Source organism: Thunnus thynnus, chromosome 13, assembly GCF_963924715.1.
Source record: "Thunnus thynnus chromosome 13, fThuThy2.1, whole genome shotgun sequence".
NCBI lineage: Eukaryota > Metazoa > Chordata > Actinopteri > Scombriformes > Scombridae > Thunnus > Thunnus thynnus.
In genome coordinates, this window is record NC_089529.1 from 15,723,989 (window position 1) to 15,744,381 (window position 20,393).

At 38.4% G+C, this 20,393-nt stretch overlaps 1 protein-coding gene across 4 annotated transcripts in view; it reads right to left on the reverse strand.

Annotated features, from left to right (window-relative positions):
• Positions 1 to 1,072: 1,072 nt before the first annotated feature.
• rxfp2a (relaxin family peptide receptor 2a) overlaps positions 1,073 to 20,393 on the reverse strand; it is a 54,616-nt gene continuing 35,295 nt past the window's right edge. Inside the window, exons 11-21 of one of the 4 annotated variants that reach the window (XR_010931148.1) lie at positions 18,017 to 18,088; positions 16,930 to 17,004; positions 12,554 to 12,625; positions 12,382 to 12,453; positions 12,026 to 12,255; positions 9,959 to 10,104; positions 8,234 to 8,329; positions 6,447 to 6,615; positions 5,333 to 5,551; positions 4,467 to 5,118; positions 1,073 to 4,264 (exon numbers count right to left, since the gene is read on the reverse strand). Coding sequence is in view for 3 of the 4 variants with exons in the window: in XM_067608270.1 (XP_067464371.1) it covers positions 4,853 to 5,118; positions 5,333 to 5,551; positions 6,447 to 6,615; positions 8,234 to 8,329; positions 9,959 to 10,104; positions 12,026 to 12,255; positions 12,382 to 12,453; positions 12,554 to 12,625; positions 16,930 to 17,004; positions 18,017 to 18,088 (1,417 nt within the window). In the remaining variant the exon portion in view is untranslated. Of the gene's footprint in view, positions 5,119 to 5,332; positions 5,552 to 6,446; positions 6,616 to 8,233; positions 8,330 to 9,958; positions 10,105 to 12,025; positions 12,256 to 12,381; positions 12,454 to 12,553; positions 12,626 to 16,929; positions 17,005 to 18,016; positions 18,089 to 20,393 lie in introns of all 4 variants that reach the window. The other 3 variants (XM_067608272.1, XM_067608271.1, XM_067608270.1) reach the window with 3 other exon arrangements.

A 20,393-nucleotide genomic window follows, 5' to 3' on the forward strand; every position in this document is an offset into this window, starting at 1 on the left:
CAACGAGGAAAAACACCACATAGTAAAGCGGTCCAGAGGGTCAGACATGGTATCAGACATTCATGTGTTACAGTACGAGACTATATATTTTTATTCATGCCCTCAAGCTGTATTCGTTAGGAATTAACAATGATAACTTAGCTGATTGGTATTTCATTATTGTAAGCTACCTAGCAAGCTAACATGCCGAGTAGCACATTTTCTTCAACCGCCATCACTAAGTGTGTATTTACAACCAACGTCGCCGATAAGATAAAGACTGTTGCTTCACTAATCTGCCTCCTCACAAAGCAACGCGGCGTTGTTCGTTGTATTAGTGCAACCAAGGAGACGTGGAAGCGTGTTTAGGTTTATCACCTTCTCCATAATGGGTGTCGACCACTATAACCAAGCTGTGTCTGTAGCTAACTCGGTAGCCAACGAGCTAGTACAAGCCCCTGTGGTAGTTAACGGCTATATCGATGTTATATCAAGACACTGCTCGGTTGCCTTTGTAGTCAACACAGTGGCACGAAAACACCGTCGGGCACAGCATTAATGCGACGTTAAACTGAACTGTACCTTTTCTGCGTCGACCTTGGCGACTACTGGATCATTTCCTGGCCCGGAGTCTTTGTTTATGTGATTTCAGTGGGTTGTTTTCATCAATCCGTCTCGTCTCTCTCCTCCAGGAGTCGTGCCGCCCCGGCTGACAGCACTACAGCTCGGGATGACAGGGACCCGCCCCTAGCAACCAATCAGATGCTGAGGATCTGGAAACTGAGGCAAGGAACGTTTTCTATTGGTTGGTGGCGGTGTCCATTAATGTGTCGCTAGGGGCGCACCTTCGTCCAAGGGCAGGACACCTGCCATGAAAGGATGCTGAGCGCCGCAGGTGCAGCCAAATCAAATAATGAAAGGGCTGTAGAAGAAAATATGGAGTAGACATGTTGTAGCATAGCAGACACGTTTACCACAGGCAGCAGCATAAACAAATGACGAGATGAAATAGAGTTTTTCAAGCAACCTCTTTAATGGGCTTATTATGCACACATCCAAATGAGCACTTCCTTCCTACTATACATTTAATAAAGTGTTTTTATACACCTTCTGTCAAATATGTATCCCATATTCCCAGATTATTCAAATTCCAAACCCAAAATTTCTGTCACTGAAAAACCTCTACATGTCATAACCCTAATTCACTGGACTATATACTTCATTCATACATTTCTATTTAACATAGTCCTGTAATTGCATGCTTAACTTTTATTCATATTAAAAAACTAACAGCTCTAATTATGTTTTGACTGTTCAAGGGAAATGATAGTTTTATCTCGACTAAAATGACAATATTTTACTGTTTACTAGAGCTGCAACAATTAGTCAGTCAACAGAAAATTAATCGCCAACTATTTTGATAATCGATTAATGGCTTTGAGTCATTTCTTAAATGAAAATATTTTCTTAGAACAGTTTCTTTAGTCTTCTATGATAGTAAGCTGGATATCTCTAGGTTGTGGACTGTCAGTCGGGACAAAACAAGATATTTTAGGTTCTTTCTTTTCTGACATTTTATAGACCAAATGACTAATCAAGAAAATAATAAACAGATTAATCAATAATGAAAATAGCTGTTAGTTGCAGCCCTACTGTCTACAACTACTGCTCTTCTACTGTTATATATTTATTTAATTTGGAATATAAATATAAAAGTTTCATGTTTCAGCTTTTAAGAAAAGCAGATGAAAGAAACAGGGAAGTGGGTCAGTGCTTTAGTTCTCTATTGGGTGCTTTTATGGAGCTTTAATAATTTTAGAACAGAACTGCAGACTCAGCACGTCTTGTTTCACAATCACATTGTGTGTGTGTGTGTGTGTGGTTTCTGCTGTGTTCCTTTTAGGGCACAGGTAACTTTTTTCTCACTCAAAAGGGAAAAATGTTCGCGTGTATTTCAAATTTGTTCTTTTTTTTTTATTTCAGTCAGAGCCATTTCTATGAGGAAACACAAAATTCACCAACCTGACTCCAACAAACACAGTGATTTACAGAACATACACTAAGAAGACAATATCCTGTACCAAATATTATTCAACAGAAATAAACATCTGCACATCTGCCCAGTATAATATGACATGATAGTCCTTATCTCATCAGTAGGGGTTCCAGAAATTTGTACAATCATTAAACCACCCTCTTCTCTTCATCTGTATAACTTTCTTCGCCTTAATCCTCTTTCTCTATTACATTTGTTACTGTGTGATGATTGTCATTGAATCAAAGCAACTGTTTAAAGGCAGCAAAACTGAAAGCATATTATATATCAGTATAAAAGTTAAAACAGTCCAGGTGACGTCTGACAAGCACAACAAAACTGAATCAAACAACTTCCTTGTGTATGGATTAGTGATTTAAAATAATGTGACATGCTGTAACCAAATGTTTAAATCCAGCCCAGGTCACTCAGGTAATAAGGAGGTTAGAACAACAACAAAAAAGTATGACTCAACAGTATAAAGATGCTGCAGCATATTGGTTCAGGTTCATAATGAGTCAGAACACATATAGTGCTGTACATGCAGACTGCATGTATTAAACAAGTAGGAGCCATTAGGCACAGGTTAAGTTTCAGATTCCACCCATTATATCACAACAAGATAAAAATATGGCAAAACTGACATCAGTTTGCAGTCAGCAGAGGACAGGAAGATAGCTGCTGCTACACACAACTGATGCACAACATTCAGTGATTGTTCAGTGATTGTTACGTCTCTTTCTCTCACACTTTTCTCCAATTGTCGAGTGTCACACATATTTTCAGAGCCTTAAAATTCTACACTTAAACTATTAAGTTCACATTGGCAATTACATTTTATTTATATTCAATATATGCATCATTTTGACATAATTCAAATGCAAAAGTCCAGTTTACATCGTCATTTTTACACTTACCACATTCAATGTGGGTAGAAAGTGTTCAGTTTTCAAAATTCAAATTTCAAAATTTTAATGAAAAGGAAAAAAAAGAAAAAGATGTTACAAGATGTTAAAAGAAATATTTACATTATCATTTTGCACAATCACATGTCAACCTTCCTTTGCAGCTTCATTTCTACATTTCTCTGTAGAGGAGGCTTTAGGAATGGGGTGTTTCAGGAAAAAAAGTTTACCAGTAGCTTATTTTAAAGGTCAGTAAGTCTGTTAATTGACAAAGTAGCAGAAATGACCAGCATGAGCAGAAAAGACAACAAAAAAAGCAGAAATTTGAACAAACAGCTGCTTCCAGAAGCCAAGAATACCACCGAGTACCAGAGCTGCAACCTGGCAAAATTAACTGACAAAACCAGTGTTGTTCCTCTAAAACACTGGTTGTGCAACACACTTATAACACATATCACTTTTTTCTCTGCTCTCCATGTTCTTCTTTTGGGATCTCTGCTTTCTCTGTTCTTCCAAGTGTTTTGCTGTCTTTCTTTTCTGTTTTTGTTCTTTTCTGTCATTGCTTCAGTTGTTGGGGGGGGGGGTTTATCATATTGTACAGCTACACTTCAATGGTGATGGCAAGAACAGCATGCATGCCGGTATCTTTATTCAAGTGAATCAGTGATGAATTACTCTCATGCATGAATCATACATCGGTAATAGCCTCATTTTATGCATGATCTATGATGATGAAGAAACAGAAAAATAGAAATGCATGGCAAAAATAGCATATTGTCAATATTTTAGAAAACCCCCCAAAATATCACAAATCATGTTTTCAGGGGAGCTCATGTCTTATTAAGATGAGCCAATCTGCTCCTGGCTCCTCTGTAGTTCGTACCCTGGTTGTGGGCTTTCCCAGGTTTTACTGACATGACAATTAACCAGAATGTGTGACTTTCTTAAACCATCCATTTGTCATGGATTATTTGGTATATATGGTGTTAAAATTAGCTTTAAAATTGACTGCATTTAAATATTGGTGGATGAAAAACAATGCAAGCAGGATTTTGGCATTTGAATTTCAAATATGCATTGTTTTTTGTGCACATTAAATGAGACGGAAATACAACTGCTGATTAGCATCTGATTTATGTCAGCATTACAATTCCACAAACCATGTTTGAGTGCTTCATTTTATGCAAAACAAGGCTCATTCGTTTGTATTTGTTGAGACAGAAACAATTCATCCTTGTACCCATTTATTAGTTCATCGTCTGATGAGGTGAGCTTCATCCTTCAGTCACTCCATAGAAAAAAGTCTCTGGGTGATATTTGGCTGCTTGTCACTCAGCTTCCTCTCCTGCTGACAAGGGATCACAAAAGTAAAATTTGGCATATGTGGGATATTACATATTGAAAAAGCACTTTTCTTGGTAGACTTGAGACATTTTAATTCCTATTTGATCATCCACAGGGTGGCAGTGAGATGTGCAGTATATGCTGGCATTTATTTTTTCACCCATCTCCTCTTCTTTGTTATTCCTATTTTCATTTTACTGTACCTGGAACATCAAAAGTTTGGCCATGTAAGCAAGCATGCAGGCTAAATGGCTTTACTTGTTGTTAGGGGCAACAAGTGGTACTGAGGGTCATCCATTAATTGTAAGGTTCATCACTGGCTCCTCCTGTCCACATGTCCTTGAGCAAGACACTGAACCCCAGTTAGCTCCTTATGGATACATGTTGGGGAAAAATATGTAAACTGCTTTGGACAACAGCGTCATTTTTACAAATATGGAGCATGTCAGAGGTATGATGCGACAGCTCAGTCCACTTGGAAAATCAATGTTATTAAAACGCGCCAGTGCAATATTGTCATGTATGAGTCAAAAGATGCAACTAATAATAGGCCCTCAGCCTGTAGCTTACAAAATGATTCCTGCCTCCCTCAGGCATAGCGAGGATCTGCGCTGGTCAGTGACACACGCTGGAGGTAGGCTGGTGGATGGTAGCAAGGAGCCCGTGACGTCTCCATGAAGATTGTGGAGGAGGTGAGGCTTTTCCGATCTTTTTTCAAGGTGTGTCTCCTCTGCCACCGACAGAGTAAAAGTTCCACCTGCTCCCTGAAGAAGCTGGTGGTCAAGGTGTAGAGGATGGGGTTCAAGGCGCTGTTGATGGGAAGGATGAAGATGACTAACCAACTGGAAATGGTGCCTAAAGATGAACAGGAGGAAAGTTGTCATTATTATTAAGCATGACATACTTGTAGATGTTATTCCATAAGTAAAGTGTTCATACAGTAGGACACTGAGGTGTGCTGATTCTTGTTGATATTAAAGTTATTGCATTATGCTTATTGTAAGTTGCACAGAAAAAAGTTTAAAATGTAAACATAACCTAAAACGCAGGGTGCTGTTTCATTTCCTACCAGGTATCTCCACCTCCATAAGTGAGAGGACTTTCACCAAAAATATGGGAATCCAGCAGAGGGCATCAGAGAACACTATGAAGAAAAACCTGTTGGCCACAGCCACATCTCTGTGCAGTCTGCTCCTCAGGTCTGTCGCATTGATGCCAGTTTTATAGATGGAATAGAACATGCTGGAGTAGGAGAAGACGATCACCAGGAATGCCACCAGGTTTAGACCTAAAGAAACGCACATGCTATTCACACACAAAAATGTGCATACGACACAGGCAGGCAGCTACAATATATACAGTACACTTCTTCAAACACAGTTATCTGTACACTGACTCACATGTTCATGCATACAGTTAGAAAGAAAAGCTAGTGATTAAAGGCAAACTGGCAGTTCATGAACTAATTCACATGATTCTTAGTTTAACACCTTAGGGATGTAAATACTGGCAACCTTTTAGACAGGATATCACCGTAATTCATTCATTATTGTTGCCAGACTTCCACCGGTGCTCAGTGAGAACACTGAGTAATAAGAAGCCAGGCTAATCATGCATTGTTGATGGAGCCAAGGTGTTTGCTGTGTTATATCCCTATCTGAGGTGCAATGCTGTTCCCTGTTCTAGTTAGTTGGTTGGCACACAGTGACATTGCGCCTAAAATGGCATCAGATTTCTCTTAAAGCTTTCAAGATAAAAAAAAAAAATGAAATGCTGCATCATATTGACCTGTATATCCTTACATACAAATAATATTGAATTAATTTGACCCTCATCTAGTGCTGTATAGAAAGATTTTAATTTCATATTTCACAGCATGGCTTACTGGAGTAAAAAGATGTGTATTTTATCTCAGTGTGTAGTCTTCATCTTAAGGGCATGAAAGTTTCTTTAGTTTTATTTATTGGTGAAAGAGAATTTCCCCTTCTCAGTATGTGTGTATATACAGTATATATATGGTATAGACATCACCCTGCTCTCTAATTTAGACTGCTGATATTTGGAGGTACCTTCAAGTGTTACAAAAACAAACAAATATGCTACCAACATTTTAGTTAATTCCTAAAAGCACAATTCACTATAAAATGAGCTTTCAGGAAACAACAATTTTTTCTTCAATTTACCCAGAAAAATCCCTGTGGAATATCCTTTGGCAGTAGGTTTTTCTTGCCTGTCAGAGTGCAGGGGAAAGCAGACCCCATTACGTCCATAGTAGTTTCCAAACACGTCCTCATTCATTAGGGGAACAACAGCAATGATGAACCCCAGTAGCCAGATAGAGGCCAGCACCACCTTGCAGGGGGACGAAAAACATGCTGTTAGGATTTCTAGCAGAGTGCTCTTCAAAGTACACAATGAAAAATGAGTTTGGTGATGACACATTGGATTTCCTCACTGTCACTGTCATTTAATTAACTGTATATGGAGCTGTAAGGTACCTTCATCAGGACTCTCTGAGAAAGCATACAGTATATATGTATATGTATTTTACATTATCATTTGTAATCTTAATGTGATCATTCAATTTTTCAACACAGCATTTGATGAAACTGAACCAATATTACCCTAAATGTGCTCCAGGGTTTTGTTTCCTTCCTGAAGGGTAAAAGTGTCAAAAATTAACTACTGATTTGATGCAAATCTTGATAAATCTTTTAATCTCAGCCTTGATAAGGAATTCCTAATTAGGTGTTTTCACACGCACAAGGTGAGTCAACTGCAGTGTCATTTACATTGATTCTTGCAGTGATCTAAAAATAAAGTTGCTGTTGCGGACCCTTTCTGACCCAAAGCTTAGATGCTGTACCTCCACACATTACTCAGCTTGTCTGACTCTGATTTACTGGCATTAGGATCTGCTCTGCAGTATAATTTTCTACTTCTCATCATTCTAAACTTTGCAACAACAAAGGACACAGAGTTCTTCAACCTAAGTACACTGACTGATTGCTCAGCAAAACACTTGAACCAGAAGAGAGCATTCTTTTCAAAAGAAAACTACTACAGTAGAATAAATCCAATGTTTTCACATGTTATGGTTCTTGATTACTTTACACATCAAATAGCTGGATAGTACTTAAGTCTGGTGCTGTTTCTGTGGGGATTTTCTATATAAAACAACATAAAAAAAACTAAAAAGGATCCAATCAAATTTATGTGAAAATAGGAAATTCAGTGAACAAATTCTTTCCCTGTATTAGTAATACTAGTGCAGTGTCCATTCAAAATGTACCTGTTCAGGACGGGCCAATTATTTATTCTTTCTCGTGAACCGCGTATGTATGTATCCATTGACAAACGTATCAATTAAAATGATAAGGAATTAATCAATTAAATGGTTTAAATCCAGACAGAAACTTCACCAGTGAGACTAAACTGAGGCTGAACCATAGAAGCAGTTTATGGCCTTCAATTGGTTGATTTGGGGCTCCCATTGACTAGTTTTACTGCCTCTGCTTCTGTTTTTTTCTCCTGTCTGCGCTTGTTCTTTTCTCTCTGGCAGTTTAACTGAGTAGGGTGCGTGCTTTTGTCCCACTCAGCAAGTCAGAGCCCAGTTCAATAGTAGATCTTAAATCTCTTAAACTTTTTCAAGTCATTAACAGTATGTATGTAATCCCACCTCCGGCCACAATGTGGGTTGCAATGACTGAGTGGCGCAGTCTGTATTTCCACTTGTTGACTCCACAGGCAGAAGAAGAAGCAAATATATATTTCTTGAGAACCGTTCATCCAAACAACCTCACACTCTACAGAGCACTTCCTTGGGTGCTCAGCAGTACACTTGCCAAGTGTGAAGTCGATTGGATGAACGGCTGTCAAGATACACAAAGGACACACATGCAGACAGACAGACATACAGACATACAGGCAGAGATTCCTTTCTTTATAAGTAGATAGTTTGATAGCTCACCCCAGTCTGAAGTTTGCCTGGGCGCAGATTGCTGAAAGGGAAGACAATGACCAGGAACTTCTCCAGAGTCAGGTAGGTCAGGAGGAGAACAGACACCTGAGGGAAAACACTCACTATAAGTCTTAAAAGAACATCCATTAACTCATTAACATTGCTTAAAACCATTTGCAAAAGCATGCCATAAACTTTTAGAATGATGTCCTTCCTTTCAGATCGACAATAGGTTTATTTTAGATAACATATTAGCTTTACTTTAGATAAATTATTACCATTAATTTGTTTTATTTTTGTCACAAGGATTTATTGAAAACTCCTCCTTGTTAGTGCATTCAAGTGCTTGAGTTAAAACTTGAAAGTCAACACTAAGTCAACAGGTTTTTTTGTCAATATTGTCATAGAATTCAGTGTTTCTATTTTTAGTTAAATCCACTCATATTGCCACACCAGTGCTTCACTTCATGTGATCTTTATATAAAAATGATCTGAAAATGAGTTCCATGTAGTGAAGTTAACAGATTTAAAATTTGGGGAGAAAAGTGCTGGTATTAGATCCGTATGGTATTGGCAAACACATCAGAAAAGGTAAAGGGAGAGAAAAAGTGGGATCAATGCATCCCCGGAGTCAGTCGGATAACACCAACACCAGTAAAACAGATTTATTGAGAAGAAATAGTGGTATGTATCGACAGGCTGTGACCCTGTCACTCCCTGAAGGCATACAACATGGCCTAACTAGAAATACTGCCTTGTGGTTGTATGCCTCTGCCAACCAGTCAAGTTGCATGTCTGTCCAGACATAATATTTGAAGTGAAGACTTTGAAAGAATCTAATAAAAGACATCAAGTGTATTTTCCTTGTATATGTTCACATGCTTGATTCTGATAGAACAAAGTTGTAACCATGACAGCAGACGATGCTTTAGATATGGATGTTTCTGCAAAGAAACTACAAATTCTAAAACATGGATGCTTCACACACATCTTCAACCCGGCAGCACAGAAGACAATCACCACAGTTTCAAGATGGGCATCCAAGATTAGTGTCACCAATTCAGTATCCGACCAAATGTGAAATATGGTCACAATTCCCCCCTCTGTTTCTGAGTTATGGCGTTGAATAATGGCAAGTGTTTTTGCACAACATTATGATGTCACAGTGAAGTCGACCTTTGACTTTTTGGATATAAAATGTCATCACTTAATTTTATCCTATTAGACATTTGTGTGACACTAAAAATTAGTGTATGAATTCTTGTGTTACGGCCAAAAATGTGTTTTGTGAGAACAGTGACCTTGACCTTTGACCACCAAATTCTAATCAGTTCATCCTTCAGTGTTCAGTGGACGGTAGTGGCAAATGTAATGAAATTAGAGATATTGCGTTCATCGCCGGCATGGAGGCATAATGAGCAGAAACAGACGATAATCAAATTCTCCAAAATGAAAACTAGAATCGGATGTTATATCTGGATACTGACAAAATGTTGGGAGCAGCAATATCAGCATTGGCTGATATGGGAACAGTGAAAAAGCAGCATCAGCAGAATTTAAGAGTGTGTAAGTGCAGTTGGCAGCTTACAAAGAACACAGATACAGTATCTTTTGAATAAATATTGCAGTGCATACAGCGTGTCACAGCTCCCATTTGCACAGAGCAGATTAGAGTGTGGCTGCATGCATATGTAGGTTTTTTGTGGTTGTTTGTGTTAATCTATAGTAAGTTACCTCTGAGGAGAGCATGGCCAGGAATCCAATGGTCCGACACGCCACACTCTCCATCCAGAGCAGGGCATTACGATTGTACTGCCCGCGGAATTTCACATCAAACACTCCAACAAAAAACAGGTAAACTCCCATGAGACAGTCTGCGCCTGAAAGATAAGAGATAGTGACATACATGAGTCCATTTATAGAGAGAGAAGCACTATTTGTGGGTTTCTGCTGCTGGCACTTCCTGCAGCCGGACCCCAAATTTCTCGTTAAAATACACACCACAGACCATTATTTTTAACTTCCAGAGCAGGTAAGAGTAATCAATGGCATGGGTCACACACATATGTCTGGATGTCGCTGTGTGCATGTGTGTGACAAAGCAGGTGAGTCATTGAGTTAATTTAAGACTTAAAGCTTAATATGTAACTATTCCGCATTAAAATGTCAAAAAACAACTAGACCTATGGTATATGTTTTGTTGAGTTGTGTACTTTCATTATCCCAAATGTTTCCAACAATTTTCAAACCCAGAGAAATCAGTAATTTTAATCAAAGCAATGGTCCGTTTCATTTGGTGGCCTGTCAGTGGTGTCATACCCCCTCTACCAAAGAGTATGTGCACACAAGATGCATGCGTCGGCATTGTGGTTGTCCGCCACTTGCCCTCTACCAAAGAGTATACACATACAAGATAATATGTCAGCATCGTGGTTGCCCGCTAGAAACTGTCATAAATGGACTTTTATTCAGTTTTAAGCCACATTTTTATGGTAAACTTTTTAGATCCTTTTAACTGGATGAAGGATTTTAGTCATTGGACGTCATGATCTTAGTTTATCAGAGAAACAAGCTGAGCAAATGTTAGCAGCAGCTTGGCTCACAGCCCCTACCGGACATCGAAAAACACTGATTTTAAACGTCAATCTGCTTTATTCGGTGTTTTTTTACCTGTTTCAATCACTGGATCTGTTTGTTTTGGTGAGGAGGAGACCTCTGCGTGTTTAACAATGAAGACAACAAGTCCCATGATCCCACACTACTTCACACCGTCATCACACTCCGTCTTTTGTTGTTTTTTTGATTGACAGACCCCCAGTGACAGCAATTACGAATTGTGCTGTTAGGGAAGCCACCACTTGTTTTAAGCTTCAACACTTTTTTTGTATTTTTCCGCTCCATTAAAATCTGCTCAACAGGAGAGTCATAGAAAGAGAGTCAGAGAACGATGAGGGTTATATAAGTAAAAGTGGCACAAGAGGACTAAAGAAAAGAGAGCTTACTACGAGGAAACAAATGGTGCACAATGAGGGAGGAAAGTCAAAATGTGAGTTAAAAAGGCAATCAAAATGGGTATATGGAATTTTCAGAAAAGCCTTTTTAAATAAATATCCATCCCAGTATAAAAACGATGTGTCTTTTTAAATGCTTGCCTTTGATTTATTCAGCAAACTCTCTGTGATAAACTACACTGCATACCCAGATAAACAAGTGAAAACATTCTCTGAAAGTTTTCTGAATAAATATCCACAGTTGTGTTGGAATAAGACTTCTATTGTCTGTTATTTTAAAATGAATCTAATCCTTTCAAATCTGAATTTATAAATATATCTTAACAGTTTAGCTCACCTAAGATATTAAAAACAAAACAGAAATTTATCTTGCTTTGGGTCCTTGCCGGGGAATTCATCTTCATACCATACAAGGCATAAAAGTCCCAAGGTATTTGTATCGACTGTAAGATCGTCTACATGATTTGTTTGAGGAGCACTTCAGCCAAAGACAGCAGAGGAAGTTGAACGAGCCACAAAAGCCACTGAACTCTGCTGGTCTCCGAGCTGTGATCCAGGAGTCCTTTACTCTCCTGCTGACATGCTGTTCAGTGTTTTTAAACCACATCTTCCTCCCTGAAAGTTAGTCTTCTCCATAAAACTAACAGGATTTACTCTGACAAAAGATAGCAAAGATTCAAGCGTAGAATAAATCCATGAGATGTTACATTTATTCAAGTATTTCTGCATTTGTAAATAGTGTAACCTGTATTTTCTGAAGGGTTTTGTGCTGTAGTGAGTGTTTACTTACAGCAGAGGACTTTGATGCAGGCAGCATGTAGGTTGTTCTCAGCTCGTATCAACGACCGCATGCCAATGACTAAAAGGTTACCAAAGCAGGTAATGAAGGCCATGACCCAGACAGACACCCGCAGCACTATGTTAGCCAGCAGGTCCTCAAAAGAGGAGATACCGTCTGTGTTGGGCTTACAGGACCTGACATGAGGTGCATAGGAGCAGTACTGGAACGTCTTAAAGTAGCTGGAAGAGAAGAGGGAAAGACGGAGTTAAACAAACAATGACAGACACAGATGAAAGGATTAAGAGACATCATGTTTGGTTATTCAGTGATGACAGATGTGAGGATTGTGATAGGATTGTGCATACATGTGGGAGAGGTTCTTCATAGGCAGAAACATCTTAGTCTGAATATCTGGTATCTCAAGCCCTTCCAGCGCCCTACAGAAAACAGAACATATTTCACCACCGCACAGGCCGCAGCAAGCAGCTTGTATGTGTGTGTGTGTGTGTGTGTGTGTGTGTATGTGTGTGTACTTACAGAGACTGAAGATGTGTCAGGTGGTTGAAGTGGCTGGGGTGAATGCGGAGAAGGGGATTGTGGGAAATATTTCTACAACAAGAAACAGATGATGACAAACTTAATAAAGGCTGCAGGCGTGAAACGTAACGTGTGGCTAAATGACTGTGACCTGAGTTCAATCCTACTTCACGCTGGATACAGAATGCATTATGTACTTAGTCCACACTAGGGATGTGCAGAGAGCCAAGTATTTGTATTTGTATCTATATTTGTTGAGGCAGCAAAATTATTTGTATTTGAATAAAAGTGGAAAGAGGCTTAAAAATCCTGTTTTTGCTCGCAATATGCTTTTAATTTTAGAAAATTAAAGTGTTACAATAAGTATTTATGAATAAACTACCTTACAAAGGAGGTCCCCACACTGAGTCTCAAACTGGAGTCTCCCAGATCATAGATGACTACGTTGACTACTGAGCTAAAACTTTACTCATCACCTCATTGCAGCCAGACCTCTACCTATTTATACACCCATAACACAGAGACAGCACACCGTGTAACATGTAGGGAAGAACTTCAAAGGCGATTATTGCTTTGCATTTTTCATTTATTGCCTATTTTTTACAACCTAACTTTGTGGAAAGGAGAAGAGGAACAACAGGTTATGGAGAGTCCCTTGGGAGCACTTCGCATGTGTCAGTAGCTCAGCTTTATCTCTAGGGAACACCCCCAACTCCAGGAGTGATTCCTAATTAGGAAATGTGCGTCATGTAGCAGGTGGATGTGACTCCCCTCGTTGAGACCTGCTGATAGACGTAACAGCGGAGCAGAGGAGAGAGACTGAGATAGTGATGTAACCGACCTGCTATTTGACATGTTTTTTTTTATTCCTGAAAACAAATAATTTTTAAAATGTTTGTTCGAAATAAATATTTGTAAAAAAAACAACTATTTGTGCTTTGCTGAATAATGTATTTGCATTCAGGCACACCCCTAGTCCACACTATGTTCAGACTCCATTGTTCATCACATTTACTAGATGGTGTTATACATACAGTACCAGTCAAAAGTTTGGACACATTTTCTCATTCAATTGAATGGGAAGGTGTGTCCAATAGGGTATATATTATATATATTAGAATAAAGGTATATAACTGTGCCTTTATTAACCTACAATATACAGTATGCATGGATACTTTTGGTTGCTGATTAAAATCGCTGACATTAATCACTTTCTGATTATTTTTCTTTTACATATTTACCCGCTATCCCTGACATTTTCTAAAATGTAACTTAATGCAGCATGCATCAAAGCATTGAAACCAAAATGTCAAAAACACCGCAACAGAGACTAACAGGGCAAAAAGCAATAAAAAAGTGGGTTTAATAAAGTTCAGTGCCAAAGCATCTGATATAATAAGTAAGAAAGTGATTTCCTGAGGTTCGGAATTTCCACCTTGATGAAACAAGTTAGCACTCGACTTATCTATCAAAAGTACCTCCTTATTTACTTACATTTATTACTTACAGTAGAATATTCCCTGATATACTAGCTACTGTTTGAAACACTGCATTCATATCCTACACAGCTGTTTCATGCTTTTTGTTTTTTTGTATAGTCTCTAAATTAATTCACATCTGACTATGTCTGAAGTGATAGCATTGGTCTGTGAGAGCATGTGTTTGTACTTCGTTAGCTATTATGTAGGGCCTGTATGGCAATAAATGACCCCTGAGGCTGTAACACAGGGTTTCTCTCAGTATTTGTTTTGTCTCTATAATGGCTTTGAATGTTTGACTAAAGTAATGATTTGTTTTTCAGTTCGGCCACAGATGAAGGACACAGCTTCCCTTTTACAAATAGGGCTCGAGTAAACATCCTTTTATAGGGGCCATGTGAACAGACTATTGTTTCTCTGAATGTGACTTCAGGGACATTCAACCCGCAAACCTCTAAAGTGCTGCTGGCACAGATATCACTCCTGCAGACTAGACTGATGTCAAATCATTCTCACAATATGACACAAAGGCCTGTGCTGTCAATAGATTCTCACTTTATTTTGATAGCTTAACACAGAGAAAGGAAAAGGAGAGGAAGATTCAATGCACCATGCTGACGTTACCTACAACCGGGCGCAAATAATATAAAATCACATCAAATTTAGGCATCATTTAAAGAAATTGAAGATGCAGGCTGTTGTTAATAATTGTCTCGATGTTGTAGCAGTTCAGTCTGAGTCATGGAAAATCCAAAAGAATCTTTTAGCAAGAGAGGGGATGGACCTGACTACTGGTGGGCAAAATTTCAGTGGACTTATGGATCAATAAAGCAAGTGGCAAACAAACTCTTTCTGTCTTTCTTCATGTCTGTGTTTAATATTGTTTGTATGTGTGAATGTGTTGAGGCAGGGAGGAAGGGAGGGACCATCGTCATCGTCATAATCACTGCTGGAACATTATATTCTGATGTGAATTTTACTGCATGTTCAGTCTCTCTGTGGGTATTTTGCCTCTGTCATGCTGAACAAAATTTCACTTCAATTCAGTTAAAAAGTTTTAACAAAGCTGCTTAACTCAAGAGAGAAAGAGAAAAAGCTGATGAATATAATGCTGATTCCTGCTCAAAACTGACATCCTGATATGAAACAAAGTGATCAGACTGAGATGAAACGCTACATTTGAATATAAATGTTTTTGTAGATTCCACATCATATTTTTTTTGTTTAAAACGTATCTTTCAGAAAGAAATGTTGAAGGATGTGTTCAATTGATAGTAAAATAAAGATTCACATTGTCCAATGATGAGCTTGATGTCATACTTTTATTCCTGTGAAATTTTAGATAGGCTGAAGCAGACTGCTGCACACTTTGGTAACTCTGGGCAGCAGCCAACCAGGGACCACAAATCCAATCCACCAATTACTCTTTAGCCCCATGCAACAGCTGAGCAGACCATGCAAACAAAAAGAAAGACAGGATGAAAAAATAGCTGTAAAACTCTGTGTGAGACGTCAGACTCCACTTTAATTGGGGGAGCTTACCTACTTTTATGACAAACGAGTATAACCACTCTATGTCTATAAAACACACAAAGTAAACACAAAGCAAAAGAAATGGATACTGTGTTTCAAGATAGCTCCCATTTATTCCAGTAAACGTTACTCACTGTGTACATAAAAAAGTCCCAACAGCTTCCAAATGATGACTCCCTTCCCACATAAATGGCACTAAAACAATAAATCCATAAAACTCTTCTGGACTTTTTAATTTTTATTCAGCTCAGCAGCACAAACTGTGATTGTAATTTTATCAATGTTTGTGTTGCTCAGTAAATGTTCTTTTTTTTATTACAGCCGTTTCTTCGATAGTGTCTTCGAAAAAGTATTTTGGGTGACTTGCAATTTCGACTGCGGCAGCTACACCAAAATCTGTGCACAGCCTGGCGATGATCCTGGGGAGCTTGTTAAGTAATAACATTACTAATCGCTGCATTTATCTCAGCTTTGCTACCTCCTGGTCCCTGGTATTGTGCATGCAAGGCCTGCAGGGACAGTTTAACAAAACAGATCTGTCATTATGTTATTAAATACACTTTTTCAAAATGTCCAAGGTTTGTTCAGATTCAGAAGTATCTTTTTTTACACTTTTGTGAGGATAGCAAACTGACAATGGAGGCAGCTGATATGTTTAGTCATCATAAAAACACATTTCTTATTAGTGTGTCCATAAACATTTATAGGAGACTGAATTTTCCATCACATGGAGCATATTTTTCCACTCTATTACTCCACTCTAGTCCCTAATAATATATTTTTAACAATAAGATGCAAAGAACTACAAGACAGGTTCGGTCATGTGGGGACCTTCTCCATTTTTGATATTTCTGTTCATGGCTATTCATACTTTTCACATGCTTTTTTGCATTTTTGCATCATTGCAGCATTTATGGACTTTGTAGAATTCAGACACAGCTAGACACAGACAACAAACCTGACTCTGACTCCAAAATAGAACAAATATAATACTTGCACTCATTATTTCATCCAAGTATGACATGACTCTGAAGACCAATTCTTCATGGCTTTTGCTACAAACTTGGTGGAGCACTTGTGTGTACCAATTCCATGCTTTTACAGCACCACCATAACATCTCTGACAGCTAGGTCCAGCAAAACACTGATTTTTTGTTTTGTAGAATACTCCCTTAAATTGTCCGAGTTTCTTTCCTGTGTGAGACCTTAAAAATAAAATAACGTTCTCTGAATCCAGTATTAAACTGGAGATTCATGAGGTGTCTTTATAATTAATATTCTCCATTTCCCCCTAATCCCCTCGTTTTATAATCCTCACATAATGAAAAACTTGTCTCCATGGGAGCAAGACTGTCAGTGACTCACAGTTTGAGGAGCGACTTGGAAAGGCTCTTAAAGGTGTTTTTCGGCAGCTCCCTGATCTTGTTGCTGGACAGATTCCTAAAAAAGGAAAAAAGGCAGAAAAAAAAGAGGAAATGGTAATTCTACAGCCAAAAACAAGACGAGACACGTGCAGATTCATTTACATCCATAGTTTACTCATTCATGATCAAACATGGGTAGTGTGAAGCGTGGGTACAATACACTTATTAAACCAAAGCAATAACCCGGCAGAATCAAATTAATAAACACCTTTGGCCATCATAGCTGATGAATAAGAGCATTTTGTCAAAACTGATTTATCCATCACAAACATATACAATATATATCTCAGCAGCACAAGCCTACATTTCCTCTAACACTACTGAACATCCATCTGTTACTTTTTATAGGTTGCATTAACATGCCTGATAATGTTTTATTTCCTTTTTATCATTTAAATACTCATAATATTTATAGTGTCATTATAATATAATCCATTTTTTTAGTTTACTTTTTATGCAATTCTATTGTTATTTTTCACTTCACTTGTTAATTCATCCTGCTTGTTGTTCTGCAAGTAATTTACAGTCCAAACTTTGATGTACATTAAAACAAAAACTACCTTTGTTCCTTGAACAAGGATTAACTTTATCAACTATCAGCTTCAGAATGCCAGTGAATTTTATTAAATGGTCAAATAAAAATTAAATTTGGGGAATTGTTTCATCTTAAGCACTTTGTGATACTGAACAGCAGTTCCCATAGTTCAATAAATGAGCTGGAAATGTTCACTGTTTCATGTTTTTATGATTGAGCCTTTTAAATAAAATGTGCAGAATTGACAAAGATCTGCTGCTGGTTCAGAAAATTCATTAAATTTGAGTCAGGCTGCGAAAAATCCATCTTCAATCAGCAATAAGGTGCCGACACCACCAGAGCAGTTTAAGACCTTTAAATAGACATTTTAATCTCCACTGGAAACAAGTGATTGATTAGACTAACCACTTATTAATTCATTTCAGCAGGTGTAAACTGTATTGATTATATAAACTGAATGAAAAAAAGTTCAAACAAAGATGCAGTTACTCACAGTTCAGCCAGTTTCAACAGAGACTGGAAGGTGTTTTCAGGAACTCTTCTGATCCTGTTGTCCATCAGTAATCTGAACAGGACAGATGTGCTGTAAGAACAATACCGAGTGGTGCAAAGTGGTGTGTCAAACCCCTGTGGTGGATCCCTGCTGGGCCTGGATGCAATCTCATTTGTTGCAATAAATGGCTACCAGTTCCCACAGTGCTCCTTCCAGTAACATTGACTCAGTGCTGACTCAAACAGCTCTGCCTGAAAAAAAAGTTTCTGCATCATATATAAAACTTTTTTAACCTTCTTTTGCCCGTACACATTCACATATTCAAACTCAGTACTATTTGGCCTACTTGTTGTGCAGTGAGCAGCACTGGAGCACATGTCAGATAAGTGCTATACTCAAAACATCTTAAGAGTGCCAATAAAACAGAAACAAGCACTGCTCTTTCACTTCATCGCCCTGGGCCAAACTGTCGACTTTCTTCTCTAAAGTCCACTTTCAGACTCCTTTTGATGGATCACCATGTCAGCCACATTGACGACCTTTACTTGTCAACATGACATCTGAAGACAGATTTCTTATGACTTTCTGTTATATTATGATCACAAGTTCTTGTCAAGTTTGAACATGTTGAAGAGAAGCGTCACAAATGATCAGAAATGTGTTCAATGGAGGGACACGTCACATTGGTCTAGCTTTAAAATGAAAAAACAGTGTGGCAGGAACACACACATACACACACACACACACACACACACACACACACACACACACACAGACCCATTTCTCTGCTACCACACTAATGAAAAAAACTTATAAACAGACAAAAGACAGCAAGGCTTTTAAACTATGGCAGTATATGTTTCTGAGACATTACAAGTAACTGACTCACTCACCCTTGTGAAGGCAACTGTCACTCATGATTACACTGAACATCAAGCAACACCAGCTTGCGTGAGGGAGCTCCTACATCCATAAAAATAAAAATAGCACCAGATGGCATCAAACAACTACATGCAGACTGCAGATCCTTCTTCCAAGACTCAACGTCTCTGTTTTTTATCCAAGAGAAATTAATGTTTTAGAACTGGGAAGCACTTTATAGCTTGGTGGAAACATTCCACACAAAAGGTTTTTAAGTACCAATTTGTCATTCACGCTGTCGCACAGATTGAACATCACACAGACAGCTTGTATTTATGTTTGTTAGCGAGGCTGACAGTGTGTCCTCCATCTTGTCGTGTCTGTCACACATCAAGTGTTGGATGTCTATGAATGTCCTTCAGTTGGATGATGCCAAATGTGGAATCCTCCTGTTTTTTCCTTGCATAACTATAAAAAGTCTCAGGTCTAGTCTGCATACCGTACTCTCTGTCTGATCACTATAATTTATGTGTAGTTTTTGATTCTGGCTTTTCCTTTGATGTTCACTGTGACAAGGTTGTACAATCATGTTGAGGCTCTTTTGTCAATTTAGGAGCTTGAAAATGTCACTCATGCATTTATCTGGAACACACTTCGGTTACTGTAATTCCCTTTATGCTGGGATTTAGTGCAAAATGCTGCTGCCAGTGCACCAGCCCTCGTTACCCTTCAGTGTTTGCCTGTAATCTTTAAAAGTGACTGTGCTCGTGTCTACTGGCACATCTCAGCTTAAACGCCCACTGAGCCTCATCACTGCTCTTCTGGCAGGGCACGTCTGGTGAGAGGAAAAAGTCAGACAAAAGATCTGCATGCTGTACTGATAGCACTCCCAACAAATCTAATTTAACAATTTCAGACTAATAAGAATCGTTGTCTGGCATTGTCAAATAAACATAACAAAGCAGAACTGTTTGTTTTTTGAATCGGCACCTGTAAAGGTTTTCCTTTCTGGTTAAAAGGCCTCCCGGCTCATCACCTCAGGCTTGCCAAGTCAGCATCTTCTATTCAATCGCAAATTAAAACTCAGTTCATCATTTTAATTAAAATGATTGTACTTGTTAAAATTGTTTATTAATCGTGTTTATCCTGTTAGACCCGACTTTACCTCTGTCCTTGCAAAGCAAACTTTTAAACTTTGTTGCTACATAAATAAATATTATTACATTAATCACTGATTGATGGTGAAAGGGTTGCAGGTCTCTGCTGTGCCTGCAGTTATTTGTTGTCCTTGTTTGACCCATTTCTTAGTAATGAATTTGAACAGGGCACGCTGCTGAGTGTTTGCTGTTGATTATGTTAATTGATGAAATGAATAAAAGTAGACAAGTGTGTGTGTGTGTCTGTGAGAGAGAGAGAGAGAGAGAGAGAGAGAGAGAGAGAGAGAGAGAGAGAGAGAGAGAGAGAGAGAGAGAGAGAGAGAGAGAGTGACATAAAATGCAAAGTAATTTGTAGGGCT